Source organism: Microtus ochrogaster, linkage group LG9, assembly GCF_000317375.1.
Source record: "Microtus ochrogaster isolate Prairie Vole_2 linkage group LG9, MicOch1.0, whole genome shotgun sequence".
Taxonomy (NCBI): domain Eukaryota; kingdom Metazoa; phylum Chordata; class Mammalia; order Rodentia; family Cricetidae; genus Microtus; species Microtus ochrogaster.
In genome coordinates this window covers 28,659,396-28,680,187 of record NC_022034.1, presented here as the reverse complement: position 1 = coordinate 28,680,187, position 20,792 = coordinate 28,659,396, and the positions used below count along the sequence as shown (strand labels likewise).

Sequence of the window (20,792 nt, the reverse complement as noted above, 5' to 3'; positions counted from 1 at the left end):
TCCTGGAGCCCCAGCAAAGGGGATGCGGGCTGTGACAGACGGTTCGCAATGGGGCTACGCAATGAGACACTGTCTCCAAGAGGAAAATACAAGGAGGGGGTGTGGGAAGGAGAAGTGAGATGGGGCCCTGTGCACACACCTGGGTCAGCTTCCAGACGACCTGACATGCTGAGCTAGGCCCCAAGGAAGTCAAACCATTTGCCCAGGGTAACTGCTCTGGTCCAGGAGGTCTCTCTTCATCATAGAGCTAGCTCCTTCCTTTCTAGGCCTGATAAATATCAGGTGTTCAGGTGGCCAAATCTGTGTGCAAATTTGACATAAAGACTGTAACGTTCATGTTACCTTTGGCTACCATCTGTACATCTGTGGGGAGACCAGCTGCTAGCGTGTGCTGTTCTCAGAGCTTGCCTCTGCCTGTTGGAGGATCTATACGCCATGAGGGAGGGTACTTGGAAGCGGGTTTCCTGTAGACTTGAGCAGGGACTTCCTGGGTGCGTGAGAAGAGGCTACTATCTGATCTGGACCTAGGTTGGGTTGGGGTTGGGTGTCAGAGAGGGGGGCGGCAATATGAGCTTAGGAGTGGTTTTGTTTGAGTCAAGGTCCACAATTTTAGAGTTTTTAAATTTTTACATAAATGGAAGATGGAGGCTTTGGGGACTTGCACCCAACAGTCAAGAACTACTCCCAAGATTGTCTTCCTGCCTTCTCTAGCTGTGCACCTAGCATGGGAAGACCACTTCCTTCTTTTTTTCTTTCGTCCTACTCCTTTGTTTCATTTTTTAAGATAGGGTCTTGCTGTACCCAGATTGATCCCCAACTTGCAATCCCTCTGCCTTAGAGTGACAATTTAAGGGGTGTACCACCACATCAGAGAAACCATTGCCTTTGTCAAGGATCACTTCTGAGCACAAGGAACAAGAGGGAGACGTGGATCTGGAAGGTCAAGGTTGGGCTGGATCCATGACAAACAGTTCATTTGAATCATCCTGACTACCAGCAGGAGGGAGGTATCCATTAGTATCCACAGAGATTCTAGAGAGACTGGCCCAGGCTGATGTGAAGGGGACACTCCCATGGGAGGTCAGACCACATCTCCTGTCCCTACCCACTGCCACCCCTTGTGGTCACAGACTACAACAGGAAGGACAAGGAGGCAAAGACACTCCCCAGAGAGCCCTGGAATCCTCCAAGAAGTCCTTGTGTACCTGTGCGCTGGCTGGATGAGATGAGAGGCTGCCCCAGGCAGGAACCAGAAATTGGATAACGGCCACATGGCCTCATGCAGAATCCATCCCACAATAAAACCATAAAAGCTGTTTGTTTTTGTAGCACGAACAGGAAAAAAAAAGAACACACACACACACACACACACACACACACACACACACACGGCCAGGCGGTGGTGGTGCATGCTTTTAATCCCAGCACTCAGGAGGCAGAGGCAGGTGGATCTCTGTGAGTTCGAGGCCAGCCTGGTCTACAAGAGCTAGTGCCAGGACAGGCTCCAAAAGCTACAGAGAAGCCCTGTCTCAACAAACAAACAAACAAACAAACAAAACAACAACAACAAAAAAACCAAAACATACAAACCTGCATCACCTTGAAATCTTAAGATTTAGAAATCGTAATCACACCTAACCTGGCAAGAGATGGCAGTAAAAATGTTATTCACTAAAAATAAAAACCACACACCATAAAAAGAAACCTATACCCTCCGTCTGGTAAAAGAATTAGGGTCAGTGGGATTTTATCACACTGTGTACCTCTGACTATAACACCCCAACTAGCTATGTTTAAGAGAGTGCTTTAAAAACATAAAATCATAGCAGGGCTGTGGTGGTGCATGGCTTTAATACCAGTGCTCGGGAGGCAGAGGCAGGCAGAGCTCTGTGAATTCGAGGCCAGTCTGACCTGCAGATCAAGTTCCAGGGCAGCTAGGGCTACACAGAGAAACTATGTCTCAAAAAACCAAAAAACCAAAACCAAAACAAAACACCCCTACAAAATCAGACTTCCTAAATAGTGAACAAATCGGTCCAAAGGAAAAGGTTACAAATCAAAAGTTACAGACCACTGCCTTTATAGTAAACTCTGCCCATTGCAAAGGCGAACGTGTCCTTAAGTAAGGAGCATGTGTACTCGCACTAATGAGAAACTGGTGAGTATGTGCAATAAGGACACACACATGCTCACACTGAGATAACGTATCTACGTGAACAGTATGTGGTAGCATTAAAAGAGAGGACAAATAACTTTAATAAGCTCCCCACGTTGAGGTCCAGGAGGAAGAGAACGCAAGCTGTTTCTAAGTTTGGACACAGCATCTTTTCCCGTTTTCTGCACCTTCGTGTAATGCCCATTTGATTTGCATTTAACCTAGTTATCTCGTGTTTGCATGCTTTGCAAACTGAATTACAGAACCAAATTGCCTATTACAATTGCCCATTATGTGACACAATTACATAGGAACACCGTGAGGTGAGAGGATTGCACCAGTATTGGGAAGCCCTGATTGCATCATGCTTACAAAGAGCAGAAATTAAGGCACGGCCCTTCCCCCCAGGTGACAGGCTTTCGGAGGCCCCTTTCTCCAAGGTAAATACTGCTCACTATTCCAAAGACAGCTATCCACTGCTCTTTATCCTGCAAAATTGTTTATCTTACAACTGTGGGTATTTTTCTTTAAGTTACTGCCCAAATGACCCCATTCCCTAAACAGGAAGCCCCACTCTTCCTCACGAGCACTTCCAAATGAAGCACAGAGTGACATCGATGTCCCAGGATCCCACTGGATCCACATGACGTCAAGCAGAATGTAAACATGTGCGGTGCGTTCTTCAGGTCTTGCTCACACCAGTACCCAACACAAGCAAAGGATGCACAGACTTTATCGGCTCAGCTTTTCCTCAAGTCCCCAACCTCAACAAAAGCACACAGGCAGGAGCGTGTGTGCGCACACAAACATACACTCGGAGAGAGAGAGACACACACACAGCCACACACAACCACATACATAGACACAGATAGACAGACAGACGCGCACGCATGTGCACGTACACACACGCACATACACACAGAGACACACACACACAGGCAGACACAGACAGCCCCACCACACACAGCCACACATAGCCACATACATAGACACAGACAGATGCACTTGTGCGCATGCGCACACACTCACACACACACACACACACACACACACACACACACACGCATACGCACTCACGCCTGTCTCTTCACAAGTCTTTAATCAGAAAGGAAGAAAGATGATGTAGGAAAAGGAGAACCTGGAACACAGTCGACCTGCTCTCTCACTGAGATGGACAGAGGACTTATTGTTCTTGGCTTCTGTCTGCTTCATGAAGTCCGGCAATGAGAGGAAGAGGCTGCTCAGGGAAAGGGTGCAGCAGGCACCTTCGGAGAGGGTGAGGTCACCAAGCCTCCCAAGTGGGCACATGGGGAATGGAGCAGAATAAAGAGGAGATTACCTAAGGCTGAGATGAAAGAATCTGCAAACGAACTTGTTGGCTTCCAAAACAAAAGCCGTGGTGTTTCAATCATCATCATCATCCCACCCCGCAAGCTCAGGCCGCTGGGAGTTCCCAATGCCCACGCGCCCTTGGTATTCAGCAAGGGGCTTGTCACACAATGACAGCCTCATCCTGGCTATGTGGAAAACACACCTTTTGGCCTCCCGCCGCTTTGTGATGCTACAATAGCATGTAATTAACAAAACTTTTGCCTGCTAGTAAAAAGGAAAAAACAGAAGATAATTATGATGAAAAGATTGAACTGAACCAATTTATTTAGTTTTCTTGCACACCTAGAGAATTTAAAGGTAAATTTATTCACAAATGCAGTTAAAGGGTGAAATCTTTATATTAATAATTATTTCTATGTATAGAATGGAGAACAATAATCTAACCAGTGTCTATAAAGTGTAAATATTAGCTTTATAATACAACTTATACTTTACATTTTCTTGAAGCTAATAAGGGCTGTCTCTAAGTCCACTACACTCTCTCACACTTTAGCAGGAAGGTTTTCAGTTCCTGAGAAAGAGACCAATTTCACCCTGGAAAGACCTTCAGGGTGGGAACTATGCCAGGAAGGCCAAAGGATTCATCACCATTGCTCTCTGCGCAGATACAGCCATTTAATATTGCCTACATCACGGTCTTAATAGACTTGTAAATGCCTAAAAACAGGGCCTCACCCCAGAAATTCTTCTGGCCTGGGTGACTGTCCTATCTCCAATGCTGGCTGGACTAGAGAATCCCCAGAATGCTCTTGGACATTGGTGTAGGCAGACAGTGGTCTGCCTGGGAGAAGCAATGCACCGGGTCACTTGGCAGTTGACTCTCAAGATGGAAGAGAAGGAATGCCTGATGAGATGGACATTGTGCTTATGACGTCCAGGAGCCGTAGGGATGAATCACGGAACAGAGCATCAAAGGAAGACTTCTGTTCCAATCGCAAGTTTAGAGGAGAGCCTTAAAAATGGAAAGGACAAGTAAGTACGGGGAAGAAGTGTGACAGAGCCAAGAAATGCTGGGGCAGTTGGCAGCTGGGCAGTGGAAGCCAGGCAGAGGCCAGTCCTGCAGGGCCAGGGAGGAAAGAAACAATAGCCTGGAGAAAACAATAAGAGGGGAGAAAAGGTGTGGAGATGGGGAGAATTGGGGAAAAACACAAGGAAAAGGAAATCATGTCTTCTTTTATTAAAAAAAAAATTATGTGTATGAGTGTTGTGTCTGCATGTATGTCTGTGCACCACATGCATACCTGTTACCCATGGTGGCCAACAGAGGGCATCAGAGTCCCTGGCACCGGGGTAATAGGTGGATGTGAGCAGACACACGGGGGCTCCGGGAGAGCAGCCAGTGTCCTTAAACATCTCCCCAGCCCATGGATGTTCTGCAGAGCTGAAGACTCAAGAGAGAAAAACATCAGAAAGTATCCACATGAGGTGAGCCTGGCAAAGGGGCCAGCACGAAGTCAGGAAAGAGAAGGAGGAGGAGCCCCCAGGCACAGCCTCACTACGCCAGCTGAGCCAATTTGAGGCTCATCTACATACGCCAGTGGGCGCTAGGAGAGGTGGGGGTGCGCAGTGGCCAGTTGGAGAGCTTGTTTTTGTTCTGAACTATGTTCTGCTGTCTGCAGAGAACTCCTGCAGGAAGACAACCAAGAAGATTCTGCCCCGAAGCTCCTGGCCTCAGCTCTGGGGTTCTGGGTTCCACAAGTGAGGCTGCTCTCCGTGGATTTGAAAGCACGCACTGGCTCCACAAGGACAGACTTTTCAAAGAATACGTTTCCCATCCAAACAGTGTCGCCCTTCAAAGTCGTCCTGACAAGCAAACCACAGCTGTTATTGTTCAAACCATCTGGACCAAGGAAGGAAAACACACAAGAAAAAGTCAGACTAATAGGAATGAAAACACATAATTTCAGATTTCAGTAGTCTACCTCCTGCATCATCCGTCACCATCCCAGTGGCTTTGTATTGCCATGAGGGACAATGACGGACTTCAACAATGCTCGCAAAGAACGTGTCCTGGCTTTAAAGACCATCTCCAGAGAAATGCGCTAGTTATTCTGAGCAATGCAGCATCCTCGGAACACATCCTAGGCTTTTAAAGTGGTTTTGTTGAAGGTAAAGCACTTTGGAAGGTTTGGATTATGTAAAAAAAAAAAAAAAAATTTAGTCGCCGATTCTCTAACTCTGCTTACCTGTGTGCAAGAGTGGGCAGGGGTGAAGGAGATTAGGGAAGTCCTTGCTGTTTTGAATCTGTCCTCAAGGGAGGAGGGGAGTGATGAAGAGAAAGGTAAGTGCTCCCCTACCTCCTGGGTCCTGGGTGCTCTCTATCCATGCAAGGAAGAAAGAGTGGATTGTGGGAAGGGCAAAGCCTACCTTTCCCAAGAGGTCTGCCCACTGGAGAAGCCAATCAATCAGAAGAAACCCTGCTCCCGTTTTGAAGAGGCATTGTGAGTTTAGAAGGAAGAAGGAAAAGCTGGGGCTGGGCATGGTGACACAGGCCTGTGATCGCAGCACCTGGGGGAGGACAGAGCTTGTGAGCTTGAGGCCAGCCTCGACTACCCAGATGATCCTGTCTCAAAAAAAAATTCGCAAAAACAACCCAATAAACTGAAAACAACCGGCTGTTGCTCTGCCATTCTTGCCACAGGGCACCAGGCCACTCAGAATTTGAGGCAGCGGGCAGAATGAGGGTATTAGTAAAATCAGGGCCCAGAACAAGTGAAGGCTGGTCAAATTCTCCTGCTAGCCTGTCTCAGGGCGCTTCTGTTTTAGCAGATACAGAATCAGAGACTTCAAGAACAATCTAGACTTTGGAGCTTGGGCCTTGCCCTGCATAGCCCACTCACGATCAGGAATGCTTCTCTTTCTAATAAATGATCTCTGTTTCCTTTACTGTGTTAACATTGAAAAACAAATCTCGTTCTATTTGGGAGCAGATAGGTAAGTACCAAGCCCAGTGTCATGCTGGTTTATGCACCTTACCACATGCTGGGCGTTGTCTGCTTTGTTCATGTCTCAGGGTCTAAACATTCCCACATGACCCACGGCATCATCTAGACTTTAATCTAAGCAAGCTGAATACACTATGCACTGTGTGTATTTGGGAGTCTGGTTTCTAAATAGATCATTGCTAGATGGTTCCTCAAAGGAACACTTCTAACAGCAGCACCATGTCCCTGTGCCACCTCCTCCAACCCTCTGCACTTTGGTTGCCCTAACTCACAGATGCATGCTCTCTCAGGCGTCCACACGGGCCCATGAGGTCAAACATGTGTGGGTTCAGAAACTGCACTGCTCTTTCCTAAACCTGTGCCAGACTGTTGCTCTTCCTAGCATTGATTAAAGATTTGTCTGTTTTTAATCAAAGGGCCTCAACATCTCTAAGGGTCTTTCTCACCGTGAATGTAGCACGTGACCACCTAGGTTTATTCACCTAAGTGTCTGCAGTTCAAATGCTTATGACTAAATACTAATGGTAATAGTATTAGGTAATAGACCTAATACTACATGGTAAATTCTTCCTGCAACTCCTTTTTCCTGTTTGATGAGACTACAATTTTTTTCATTATTCTTTTCATGACTGGTCTGATGGATTTGAGGACTATGACATGTCCTGTGGCCTAGCTAACTATCTTAGTCTCCGTCCTTTGCTGTGAAAAGACACCATGGCCACACCAACTCGTTTTTAAAATATAGTTTATTTATTTTTATTTTATTTGCATGTACGTGTGAGAGTATCAGATCTTGGGGTTACTGACAGTTGTGAGCTGCCATGTGGGTGCTGGGAATTGAACCAAGGTCCTCTGGGAGAGCAGCCAGTACCTTTAACTGCTGAGTCATTTTTCTAACCCCCATTGCAGCTCTTATAAGGAAAACATTTAACTGGGGTTGGCTCACAGTTTTAGAGGTTTAGTCCATTGTCATCATGGTGGGGAGCATGGTGACATGCAGGCAGTCGTGTTGTTGAAAACGTAGTTGAGAGTTTTACACCCAAATCCCCAGTCAGCAGGGAGAGAAAGAGCCACTGGGTCTGTCTTGGGCTTTTAAAACCCCCAAAGCTACCCCTAGTGATGCCCTGTCTTGAACAAGGCCACATCTCCCAATCCTTTTAAGCAGTGCATTCAAATACGTAAGTCTATGGAGGGGGGACATTCTTATTTAAACTACTATACTCGTCTTATGTCAACTTGACACAAGCCAGGGCCATTTAGGAAGAAGAACTCTCAGCTGAAAAAAATGCTTCCTTCATGAAGATTGGCTTGTGGAGGGGCTCGATGGCTCGGTAGTTGAGAGCATTGGCTGCCCTTCCAGAGGTCCTGAGTTCAGTTCCCAGAGTCCATGTGGTGGCTCACAGCCATCTGTAGCTATAGTCCCATGGGATCTGAAGCCCTCTTCTGGTGTGCAGGAAAAAACACCCATATGCTTGAAATAATTAATAACTGAGTGTGGTGGTGTGTGTCTTTAATCCCAGCCCCCAGAAGGCAGAGCAGGCAGATCTCTGTGAGTTCAAGGCCAGCCTGGTCTATGCTCCAGGCCAGCCAGAGCTATCTAGTGAGGCATTGTGATGGGATGTGAGGGGCGTGGGTGGGAGGTTGACCCGTAGGCAAGTCTGTAGTACATTTTCCTAGCGACTGACATAGGAGGGACCATCCCAGTTGGGGTGGTGTTATGCCTGGGCTGGTGGTCCTGTGGGTATATGAGAAAGCAGAGAGAACAAGCCAGGAAGAACAAACCAGTAAGCAGCACACCTCCATGGCCTCTGCATCAGCTCCTGCCATGTTTGAGCTCCTGCCCTGCCCTCCCATGGACTATGATGCTGAACGCTAAGATGTAAGAACCTCTTTTCTCCCCAAGTTGCTTTCTGTCATGGTGTTCACCACAGCAATAGCAACCTAACTATAGCAGCTGGGTGGAACTTTTATAAGGTGTCCAGTCTTGCACTACAAAGAAAGGGAGCTTGTTGCTGAGATCAACTAACCAATGTCTGTTGTGCTATATAGTTGACTACTGCATGGAGACACTCTACTAAAAAGACAAAGATTTCAGAGTTGGCCTCACTTCAGATGTTCGTGTCTAATTCACAGACATCTGTGTCTCCCTGAGAAGTAACATTTTTTTTTTTTTTAAACAACCAGAACTGTTCAACAGAGAGATAAGCCAGCTCCTAGGAGTGGCGTGGGGTGGGGAAAGGACATGGAACTCCTTGTCATTGGAAGAAGCGAAGGAGCAAGTTGTGGGTATGTTCAAAGTGGGAACTGGTAGGGGATGTGGTTTGCAGCACCAAGCACTGAGCCACAGGGCTCAGGCCAGGTCGTGTAGTCAAGCTGCTGACAAACAAGTCTGAGTGGCTCCTGGGTCTGACTAGACAGAAAGATGCTGCTGTTCCCACAGTATCTAGAATCACGATTCGGTCATCATCAAGCCAGTTCTCCACCTCTACCCTCTCGACCTCCTGCTAAGCGTGCCAGGAAACCCCAGGTCTCAAGGTACGAAGCTTAGCACGCAGGTGAGGGGCACAGCCTGGGGAAGTGTGCGGCTGGCTGCCCGGCACAGCATCTCTGGGCACATGTGTGTGCTCGGCACTTGGTGTAGCCTGTGTGACGGCTGTACTGTAACCACAGAGGAAGTCAGCGCAGGAAGTGTCCCAGCTGTGGCTTATTAGCATTAGGACAAAATTACACAAAAGCAAATTGTTAGCAGACATGTTGCCATAATCTTTAACTGGTGGCAATAAATAGGAGTGATCCTCTTTCAAGTAAATACTAGATTTCCCAAAACCCAGCTTCCAATTGTCCGTGAAGGAATCATGTGGGATGAGGCTAAATCTCAGAGGGGAAGACACGGAGGGGGCTGGGGCTCCAGCATCCATGCCCGGGAGTGGGGCTGCTGGACAGCTGTTGTTGACTTGGCAGGATGGAAGCAGGGATGTTTGTGCCCCTGGACATCTGACCATCTGCTGGATTTCCCTCAGGGGTTCCCAGTCTGGTTCTCTTATGGAACTGAAAATAAAGTCACTTAGCAACACAGCAGGAAAACTCTTAGTGTGTTTCTGTCTCTCATACACACACACAAAAGGCAGAGTTGGGTTTTTTTGGTTTTGTTTTTTTGGCACCCCTGTTCTTAACAAGATGTTGCAATTGCAATTAAAAAAAAAATCTACTCCTTCACAGTCCATGTCTTTATCTCTGATTTAAACAACACTGTGAGCCTGGCCCTCTGGGGAAGTGGGAAGCCATAAGAGCTCACATCCCATTGGTTATGTGTAGGAAGACCTCTCTGTTCCCTCGGGGTGAGAGCAGAACCCCCTTCGGGACTTTCTGATGATGACAATGTTAAAATAGAACATTGGGTGTTTCCAATTTTCTTCAAAGATTCAACAAAACTTTCCTAAAAGAATCTTTTTTTTTTTAATTTAAGCAGTTTCAATGTTAAGAAGTATTCTGTAACAGCATGCAGATATGAAAAAACAGGTTCTGGCCCAGTAATGGGCAGGGTTGTCACCACAACTTTTATTGTTTTCCTACCAAACGTTTACTTTTGTGTATTCTGGTTGCTTCTCAAACTCTCAGCCCAGCATCTCTTAATTATTAATTTGAACACAGTCTTATCTGAGTTATTAATTTGAACACACTCTTATCTGAGGAGTCCAGCATCTCTTCCCAAGTTATTAATTTGAACACAGTTTTGTCTGAGGAGTCCTCTGTTCCTTCATTTCTACTGAAAGAGAAAAGACATTGACACTCTGTTGAAAAGAGAGAGCAGGCCTGAGCCTTTCCTGGTAGACACGATTGAGACCTTAGGCAGCTGCTCTCAGCCTGCAGCTCCCCAGGGTGCCCTCTCCTCGGGCATCCAGGTCCTCAGGGTTGGCATGGCATGTCAGCCACGTGAGAGGAACAAGTCCAGAAACCAGACTTGTTCTGGTCATCTGGCTGTCCACAGGACAGGCCCCGCTACAGTAAGAGGAAGCACCTAGTAACAGCCAGGAGGAGGACTAAACTGGGCTTCGTCTCCACATGACAAAGCTGGAAAGATATTTAAGAACATGGTACACTGCCAGCTACTTCCTTAGACTTTCCAGCTCCAGCATCAAGAGATGTGCGCGCGCGCGCACACACACACACACACACACACACACACACACACACCCCACGTCTTTTATCTAAAATCTTCACAAAGGGAATAATGTGTTTCATAAAACATTTAAAATGCTTTAGGCAACAGAAGTATCTCTTGATTTTTTTTTTTCTCCAAGTGTTTAACAGACAAATGTAATTGGAGATGTTTGGAGCATGCACACTCTTTAATTTGGAGTTATGCAAAATTTGACCATTATTCACCACAACCTGCAGCAAAGCTATGCAGATGGAACAGCAAGTGTGCTATCTGTCAAATGTGAGTTCAAGTCCTTCCCATCTGGGCCAGAAGTAACCGTCACAGCCTGACCTTTAAGGTCTGCTTAGAGGAAATGGCCTGGCATGTTTTACATTTGAGAAGCTATTTAGCTGCCCTGTTTGACAAGGTTTTCAAGAGGGATGAAAATTAATTATGATTGCAGCATTGCTACAATGATGTGGTCAGCTAATTAGATTCCATGCAAAAACAGGCAAGAAGAATTGGTTCCACTGGTTCTTCTGCAGCCTTGCAGCCTTCATGCCAAGAATAATGAAACTGCTTCTTGGTTTCTTAATTTCTAAAAATCTTGGCCAAACCTTAAATGTCTGGGATTCTGCAGTCGAGCTAATTTAAGGCTTTGTGTGAACTAAGACAGCACCTGACTGGGAGTCCCTGTGTGGGGACACAGCTCCAGTCCCCAGGTAGACTTGAACCAGGTCCTAACTCTCCTTCAAAAGCTCCTTGAGGTTTCTTTGACTTGTTTGGGCATATGTTAACTTGGGGACACCAGGGAGCCACTGGTAAGGGTAAGCAGGACATGTGGGAAGCTTACATGTCCCTGGAAGAGGTACCAGGAGTCTACAGGGACAGGGCACAAACGGTTGAGCTGAGCGATTTTTCCAGATCTCCCTGCCTTCACACAGCAGCGATTCTGTCGATAGGAATTATCTGCCACTCTTTGAGACAAGGACCTAACATCAGAGCAATGGCAAGCACCTAGTGCTAGCGATCAGTTCACAAGGCAGTCTGCTCATTGCTTCTAACATCTTAAAGATTCTCCCCAAGATCTGATTCAAGGTCATTTTGTCACATACTAAAAATAACAAACATCCAGCGCCTCCGAAACCTGATCAAGTTTCCATTTAGTGGGAAGTTCTGGGACAATCTTCTTCTCAGTCATAATTCAAGTCCAACCACCGCTGTATATGTAGCAATGCTCTTGCAGTGACCTGCCACACTTCCTCAAACAGGGACCATCAAAGTGGGCCCCGTAGCACAGCAGGGAATCTTTCCTGTGGTCTTTGCCTACATGCTAGCTGATCCATACAGTAGGTGGCTCCATCCAAGAAGCTATACCTATCTTGTTCTGGAGCAGGACATTGGGCTGAGAGCTGAGGGCTCAAAGCTCCTCCAGGTCCTTTGCCAGCTGAGACCTCGCTTAGACTGCAACCCACGGGGAGATGCCTTTTCCAATTCACACTGTGGCCGTGGCAGACCCCAAGTTACTCTTGACCCCCACCCTCCCCAGATCCACCTTTAAGAAAAAGGATGTGCCCTGGAGTTCTCTAGTCCAAATAAACAAAAGAAAAAGAAAGGACATGGCAAAGAATAGCAGCAAAGAGGTCACCCTTCTGCCCAGTAAACCGTGGCTCCGTCCCTCTCTGGACACAGCTGCAAAGGGTAGAAAATCAATTTTTTTCTCATTATTTCACAGCAAAGAAGTGAAAACCTATTTGTAAATTGAATTAAGCCCAATAAAAACACGTCTGTGTATTTGTTGAAGTCTAGAAAAAATTAGCTACAGACTCAGCTACAGAATGCAACCACGTAACCCGAAATCAGGGCTCTCCTATTTCATGCGTTCTTGAGACAGTTTTCTTTCCCTTCTTTTTCTTCAAGAAGTACCCATAGTGAAATGTCACCGAGATTCTTCCACACGCCACCATCTCAGCCCTCAGCAAGAGTCTGGGAAGGAAGGGGCCTTCAAATCTTTGTTTAGGCAGACAGTTGTGTCCAAATTCGTACCTCGTCAGTCAGTCAGTAGTGAATCTGGAACTCTCCAGATCACACTTCCTTCTCAAGTGGCAATCTGGGGTGCTGGCTATGGAATTGGTCCCTTTCCATGTGCAGGCCAGGTCTTGATTACAGAAGCCCTAACCCAGCCATTGAGTTTGAACGGGCAGGCCACCGCCGTCTGCCTGCTGAAATCTCATTAGTAGTCTGCCCTCTGGTGGAGCAATGAAGGACTTCAGTAGCTGGGACTAGAAAACATCTTTTCCTCACTTTGAGCAAAAAACTTCAAGCTTTCCAGATAGTGCAAGGCGAGGCAGTCATCTCGGGGGGCAGTCACCCCAGAGCTGACTCCAGTGAGGCTCCTGCTGGTTGGTCCCCAGAACAGGGAGAGGTTGCTCCTGCCATGGGCCACACCACAGCACCTCCAAGGACAAGGTCCTTCTCACACTTTGAGGGCCCCCTCGGGGATACACCGTGGGTGACAGCGTTCAGTTATCCACTCTGTCACAACACAAATAGCACCTATAAAGAGTGACCAGCATCTCAGGGACACTAGATGTAATTGGCTTTCTGTGATTTTTTTTTTCTGGCAAATCAATAATACAGTTGAGCCTTTGAAAGGGGCCATCTGGGATGTTAGAAAAGGCAAAGACGCACACATTTCATAAAAAAAGACGAAGTCTCTGTGGATGTTGCTTTTGGCTGGGTGCAGGTCAGGCAGAAGATAATGCTGAGGTCTGGGACTCTGCTTCCGTCTCCGCGAACTTCAGAACTTAGCTTGCTTCAGCTTCTCGATGTGATAGCAGAGTTTGAGAGTGGGTCCCAGCTTCAGTCCCAAGTATTTCATGACCATGTCACTCCTCAGCAACAGCAAGGCATGGCCATCAATCTCCTGGGGGACGGGGTCGGGGAAAGAAAACCCAGAGGCAGTTAGAGCAGCCAAGTGGCAGCTGTGGTCAAGCTGTGCTAAGCAGGCAGCTTAAGGGCAGGTGAGTCGGTGAGAGAGCACGCGCTTTTGGTTCCCGGAGAATCACTGGGAACAACTAAAGCAGACTGTGATGCTCTCCTCTTCCTGTTCCTCCCGGAAGTCATTTGCTACCTTGTACCTTTCAGATTCCCGACTGCTCCCGACTGAAGGAATCTGAAATAACTCCACCTACATTCCTGCTATCCCATGGATGATATTTTTTGTCATCCAACTAAATCCATCCACAGGCAGATCAGGCCCGAGGGGACCCTGACTGATCTCCTGGCTTTAAAAAGGATCACGAAACTGGGAAGGGCAAGCAGATTGCCCTTAAAATCCAAAACTGTATCTTTGCAAACACCTGGATCTCAGCCCGTGGAAACCCTGGCGAGGCTCCTACCTGACCCACAAAAATGAAGACAGACAAAGCCCATTGTCTTAAGGCCCTGAATTTGTACAATTTGTTATACCATCAATCCAAAATTAATACAGTAAGCTGAGCAAGTAACATTAATTCCTACCTTTCTCCCCACTTATCATCTTATATATTTCAGAAGTAGCTAAATGATTTCAACATTTATAAGAAGGTTAACTATATGAGTGAGGCCTCCTGTAAATTTATGTGTATTTTCTCATTTAACCCTCAAAGCCAGTGGTTCTCAACTTGTGGGGAAATGACCCTTTCACAGGGGTTGCCTAAGATGAACTGGAAAACACAGATGTTTACATTATGATTCATAACAGTAGCAAAATTATAGTTATGAATGAAAAATATTATGAACCATAATAAATAATATTATGGTTGGGGTCACAACCATATTAAAGGGTCACAGCGGTAGGAAGGTTGAGAACCACCGCTCTAAGCAGTAAGAACAGGCTGAATCACAGTTTGCCTGGAGTATTGCAGGTGTGCTACAAATGACTGTCAGATGCATGCAGATTGGGTGGGTAGATGGGTGGATAGATGGACGGGTAGATGGATGGATGGGTAGATGGATGGATGGGTCAGGGATGAGTGGGTAGGTAGGTGGGTGGATGATTGGATAGATGGATGGGTAGAGGGATGGATGGGTAGATGGAGGGTGGGTGGGTAGATGAACAGGTGGATGGATGGATGGGCAGAAAAGCAGTCAAGGCCCAAGAGAACAGAAGAGAAAAATATCCCTCAAAAACACAAAGCTGATGGTTGCTCTGCTCTGATAAGCCCATGGCTGCCTCTGTCTCTTATCTCTGGTTCTCTCAAGACCGATCGCCAGCATTTGGGGGATCCTGAACTCCTCTCTCCTTCCACGCACCCCATTCCCTGGCCCTCCCTCCAGACCCACTACTTCCATACATGCTTTCTGAAGAGGTCCACGTGAGGCCCCAGAGCCTGAGGGTCAGCGTCTTTCACAAACCGAACCACGTCCTCCACAGTCCAGGTAGAAGGGTTTCTGCTGCTTGATCTCCTGGTGTCCTGCACCTCTGGAGAGGGGCTCGAGGCTGTAAGGAGTGAGCAGAGAAGGGGGAACCATGAGCCAGTGAAACTCAGTGCTCACCTGGTGCTGCCTACTTGGCACAGGCACCCCTAGCTGGCCTGGGAGGAGTCTTTAGTGCTCGGAAGTCCACAGCATGGCCGAGTGACCCTGTGACTTGTGAATTCTACCAGAGGCTGCTCAGTAAGGAGCAAGGGGCATAGGAAAACAGCTGCTCTGTGCTGTGCTGTGCAGGGAGGGAAGTTTTGGAAAAGCTTTTGTCCCTCACAAACAGATTCAGATAAAGTTTTCCAGACCTTCTGTCCAGGGCTCTGTCTGCTGGGGTCTGTCCTCGGGTCTGCTATAGCCAGGTATTGGTGACTGGGGTGAGTTGAGAGCTAAGTGTTAGTAAAATGGGCCTCTGTCCACTACGGGACCAAGCGATGCTGGGCCATCTCTGGGTCTTCTGGAGATGGCAGGGGACCATGTGTTGGTGCCTTCAGTTTTGGACTTTGCAGAATGGCTAATCTGTCACTTTACCTCCAGCAATCCTGGAGGGTTCGTCTATATCTGCTCTCAGAGGAAGACGATGTTACCCCACTGCTTCATTTGTCCCCAGTGCTGGGTTCTTCTGAGTCCTTAGGAGGATGCCTCTCCTGCTGGCCCTTCTCCCTGCCCTCCCTGCTGAATCTTTGGTTAACTCATACTGCTAACAGTGTGGCTAATCTGTATTGTCTGCATGACTGAATTTAGAACCACCCAGGAGACGCACCTCTGGGAAGCATTTCCAGAGAGAAGGGAAGGAAGACACACCCTGAATGTGGGTGGCTCCACCCAGATGCTGGGGTCTCAGACTGACTGGGGACTGGTGGAGAAAGCCAATGTGCTGGCTAGTTTTATGTGAATTTGATTGCTAGAGTCATTTTGGAAGAAGGGACCTCAATTGAGAACATGCTTCCACCGGATAGGCTGTAGACAAGCCTGTGGTTCATTGTCTTGATTGATGTTGATGCAGGAGGGCCCAGCCGGCTCATTGTGGGCAGTGCCACTCCTGGGTTGGTGGTCCTCGGTGCTATAAGAAAGCAGACCACGTAAGCCAGTGGGCAGCGCTTCTCCATGGTTGCGGTATCAGTTTCTTTCTCCAGGTTCCTGCCTTGCGTGCCTGTCAGTATTATCCTGGATGATGGACCACGGGCTGTGAAATGAGTTAAACTCTTCCCCCCCTCCAAGCTGCTTTAGGCCATGGTGTTTTATCACAGCAATGGAATCCAGGTCAGCACCAGCATTCCCTCTGCTCTGCTTTCTGGTCCACCCAGAACGGAGCACACTCCACTGCCCCACCTCATGCAACTTCTGCTTCCAGGCCCAATGTGTTATATGGAGCTATACTCCCAAACTGTGAGCTGACATAGGTCCTGTCTCTCTTTAGCTATTTCTTGTCAATTATTAGTTCACAGGAATGAGAAAAGTAAGAAATACACCCACACACCTATCCCCTGAAACAATTTTCCCATGGGTTTCTTTGCTTCTGCTCTTTTCTATCTAGCATGGCTAGTGACTGCCTCAGGCTGTCACTGAGATCAAGATGTGTCTGTAGACAGCTGCCACTCAGGTCCCTCTGAGTCCCCATTGCCCAAGCCAAGGACTGTACTGTGATTCTGTAGCACTTTTCCTTCCTAGATGCCGAGGAAGGACTTTGGGCTGGGGGACCTACAGATAAACCCTGGGGCTTCCCTGTCTTTGATTAGACCACAATTTATCTTAGATCATGGCAGCATTCTCTAGTCAGAGAGGCTGGTTATGGGTACTGAACTGAGCAAGCACTAGGCCTTCTGGTCAACCTCTCTCAGGTATTCCCCAGAACACCCACACATCCACCTGGGCACACTGATTATGGCCCGCTTTCCTATTGCTTGCCTGTTTACCCTCCTCCTTCCCACTGATATCCCATCAACCATCAAAGCCCGGGGATTAGGAGCTGGGAAGGTGGCTCAGTGGCTAAAACACTTGCCATACAAGCATGAGAACCTGAGTTTGAATCCCCAAAACTGGCATAAAAGTAAAATGCATAGCAAAAATTTCTGTAGTCCCAGGACTCCTAAAAGAAAGGAAGAGATGGGGGCCAGAAGACTCCCTGGAAGCCTGTGAGGCAGCTGGCCTAGTGTACATGGCAGAAAAGCAGCAAGGAGACCCTGGCTTGGACAAGGTGGGAAGGCAAGGACCTAACACCCAAGGTTGTCTTTGAACCTCCGCATGCGTACAATGGCACACATAGAGTGTCATTCACACACAAATGTATGGGTACATGACATAGCCACATGCATACACATACACACAAATACAATGATAGAGACAGTGAGAGAGATAGACAGACACACACACACACACATAGAGAGAGACAGAGAGACAGACAGACAGACACAGAGAGAGAGAAAAGAGAGAGAGACAGAGAAACAGACACAGAGAGAGAGACAGACAGACACACAGAGAGAGAAAAGAGAGAGAGACAGAGAGACAGACACAGAGAGAGAGAAAAGAGAGAGACAGAGAGACAGACACACACACAGAGAGACAGACAGACACACACACAGAGAAAGAGAGAGAGAGACAGATAGACAGACACACACATACAGAGAGACAGACACACATACACAGAGACAGACAGACAGAACCTGAAGCTCAGAGACCATTATCAGGCCCCTTGTGGACACCATGGCCATCTTTCTTACTATCACCTGCCTCCCCGTCTGCCCTCGGGCTCTTATTTCTCTTCCCTTAGGATGCTTCCCACATCCTTTCAGAACCATCACTCATGTACTTTTCTGTAACCTTTAGATTTTAATTCCCTGAGAATCCTCCATGTTCATTTCACAATCATGTGCCAAGCACTTGCTCCCCTGACTTGGTCTTGGGAGGGGTTTTTGGTGAACGATACAACCCAAATCCTCTCATTACAGGGTCATATATTACATTGACCCCTCCACAGCTGTGCAGACAATAAATAGACTCGGAGTGTGGATTTGATGACTGTGACCTGGATCGATATGTTTTGCAGAAATATGCTAGCTTTGTGTAAGTGATCCGTGACACTACTTCAAGGCTAGAAAAAAGGCCAGGATTCTGAACAAACAGCAGTATCCCTACAGGATAATTCCAGAAGTGGAGAAGCCAGTGCCTTCTCTGAGGCTTAAGAGGAAGCCGTTTTCTTCCATGCTTCCCCTCCCTCTTTTGCTGAGCCTGAGAAGTACCTAGCACTCATGTACTGAGACAAGCAAACCATCACATTTCTGAATCTGTGCTAGCTGAAAACTGGATTTACTTTGACGTTTTTTTCCCCTCTAACCTTTGGACCTGGAAGGGTCCCATAAGGAGGTTTGGTACCAGGCATCTCACTGAGAAACGGTTAATGCTCTCCAGAGCCTTCCAATACTGATGCACATTAGTGAAAGATATTTTTTCTTCTCCATTTAAAGACATCTGCACTCAACATGGGGCTGAAGAATCACAGGAATCACATCTGTCTTCAGGGCCCGCCCACGGGAGCATGGCTGTTAATCAGGATGGTAATGGATGTCCTGACTACAAAGGCAGCAAGTCTTTAGTCCGAGAATGATTCTGAAGTGATGAGAGCAGAGGTCAAATCTAATTTCCTAGACTTGGCAGGAAGGAGGGGAAGTCCAGCCCACTGATAAGATCCTGCGCTTGTCCTGAGGTCCTATGAGCGAGGTCAGAAACAGCAGCCGCTGTCTGCAGCTGAGCAGAGGGCTCCTGTCTTTGAGGAGGGTGCTCTCAGGGAAGGCTGTAGAGAGCAGACATTGAGGCAAATGTTCTCCATGCTCAGGATTGGTGCCAACTGTGGACAGATTTCTCTGCTTTTCAGGATGGTGGAAGAGCAGCCAGGCTAGCTTAGGAGTCTTTCTGAGGGCCCTTTTAGTAATACAAGACAGAACATCAGGTCACCTAAGACACTGCTCAAGAGTTGCTCCTCATCAAAGCACATAAAGTCTTGCTGGAGGAGGAAAACGGAACTTTCCAGCAATGGGTTTGCAAAGTCTGGGCAGGTCTGTACTCACAGAGAAAAATCAGCACACCACCACATCCTGCTCCAGCTACTGGGAAAGTGTCAGAAAGACTTATGTGTCCAGTCCGACTCAGTCAGAGTAGGAAGATGTGACAGATCAACCATCAGCCAGGATGGATTGAATGAATCGTGCTCCTGTGTGAACAGAGCATGCGCAACACTCGCTACCCGCTGTGTTCTCTAGCGCTTGCGGAAAGCAGTGCTTGGTCAGGCTGCTTCCTGTGGGTTGTGGAGATGTGAAAAGTGAGACCCACTGGTGAATGGGTACATAATTAAATCTTGTTGCTCCTGAAGCCAAATTCATGGTTAACAGAAAAATAGACCACCGGCAGACTCAGTGTTGAAAAGCAATCCCCCGGCCCCTTCCGAAGTGCAGATACCACATCTGCGGATTTTTCTGTCTTGTGCATTCCCACGAGCACACAGATAATTGGTCTTTGCTCATTTATAATTCAGGGGAAACTTTAGCTAACAGTGTGGGGGCGTGGAACAAGCGAGTGATGAGCCAGGACGAGCCAGGAGCCAGAGCTCCCTATCTTCCACAGCTGTGCCCAGGAGCGCAGGAGAGGTGTGTGGCAGGATGCGCATGCTCTGTCCAAAGTCAGGCAGCGCCTGTCCCAGTGTACCACGGGTTGCTGACATTGACACCTCTGCAGGCCTCAGGTGTGTGTCTAAGGCTATGCAGAGTCCAGGCTAGCCCACAATCTATGCAGAATCAGGGGCCCTGCATTGAGAGGGAGAACCACCCCTTGGTGTCTTGAACTAAGTTGTAATCTATTAATCATTCCTACGTAATATGCCATTTTCATCATTTATGATCAAAGAGTTAAGACTGACTGCCTACAGGAATGACAAAAATCCAAGGAGCTTGTGGAAAGTTCTTGTTTCCAGAAGAGTCATGTTCATATCACTGTACTATAATCCCCTCCCCACCTCTCACCGCCTCCCCCCGCCCCGCCCATCTCCCACCCCGTGCTGTGTCTCCAGGGCAAGGGTGGAAGCCATTCCGCCCCCAGGAAGCCAGGCCCTGTGTTACGTTACCACATCTGTTTCCTTCTCCTTCATTCCTCTTGGGGCTGGAGGCCGGGAACCTCAGCCCAGGTGCCGATGGCCCTCCCAAGGGCACAGGGTTGGTGCGGGGACTGCTGGTGGTAGTGGCGGGGCCTCCGCCAAGGTGGCTGTCTCCAGAGTTCAGTCTCTTGTAGTACTGGGAGGAGGAGTGGGCCAAGGAGCCCCGGTGGCTAAAGGCCGTGGAGGAGGTATCCATGCTGTAGCGCTCCATGCCCACAGGGTTGGCCAGACACTCTTCAGCAGTGGCCGCCTGGGCTGCAAAGGAAGGATGCAGGGAAGAGAGATGAGAGGACCATCCAGGGAGCCCCCCAAGCTGCAGTCGTGACAAACCCTGCTCCAACACAGTTGCTGTTACCGGTGAGCTTGTGCAAAGAGGAGAAACGAACACAGAATAGTCCAGAGAGCACTGGGAGCAGAGAGGAACCAAAGACGGGTTCTTCCATGTTTAGAAGGAACAGTGGCCATCTTGGCCCTCAATCACTTGAAAATAAACAACAAGAAAAGAATCAATGGTTCTGCTTGTGAGTGTGTGTGTGTGTGTGTGTGTGTGTG

At 47.8% G+C, this 20,792-nt stretch overlaps 1 protein-coding gene across 1 annotated transcript in view; it reads right to left on the bottom strand.

Moving 5' to 3' along the window:
* Positions 1-10,173: 10,173 nt before the first annotated feature.
* Positions 10,174-20,792, bottom strand: part of Scml4 (Scm polycomb group protein like 4) — a 92,335-nt gene continuing 81,716 nt past the window's right edge. Inside the window, exons 6-8 of the mRNA XM_005363582.2 lie at positions 20,211-20,495; positions 14,971-15,116; positions 10,174-13,559 (exon numbers count right to left, since the gene is read on the bottom strand). Coding sequence (XP_005363639.1) covers positions 13,434-13,559; positions 14,971-15,116; positions 20,211-20,495 — 557 coding nt within the window. The 3' untranslated portion in view covers positions 10,174-13,433. The remainder of the gene's footprint in view (positions 13,560-14,970; positions 15,117-20,210; positions 20,496-20,792) is intronic.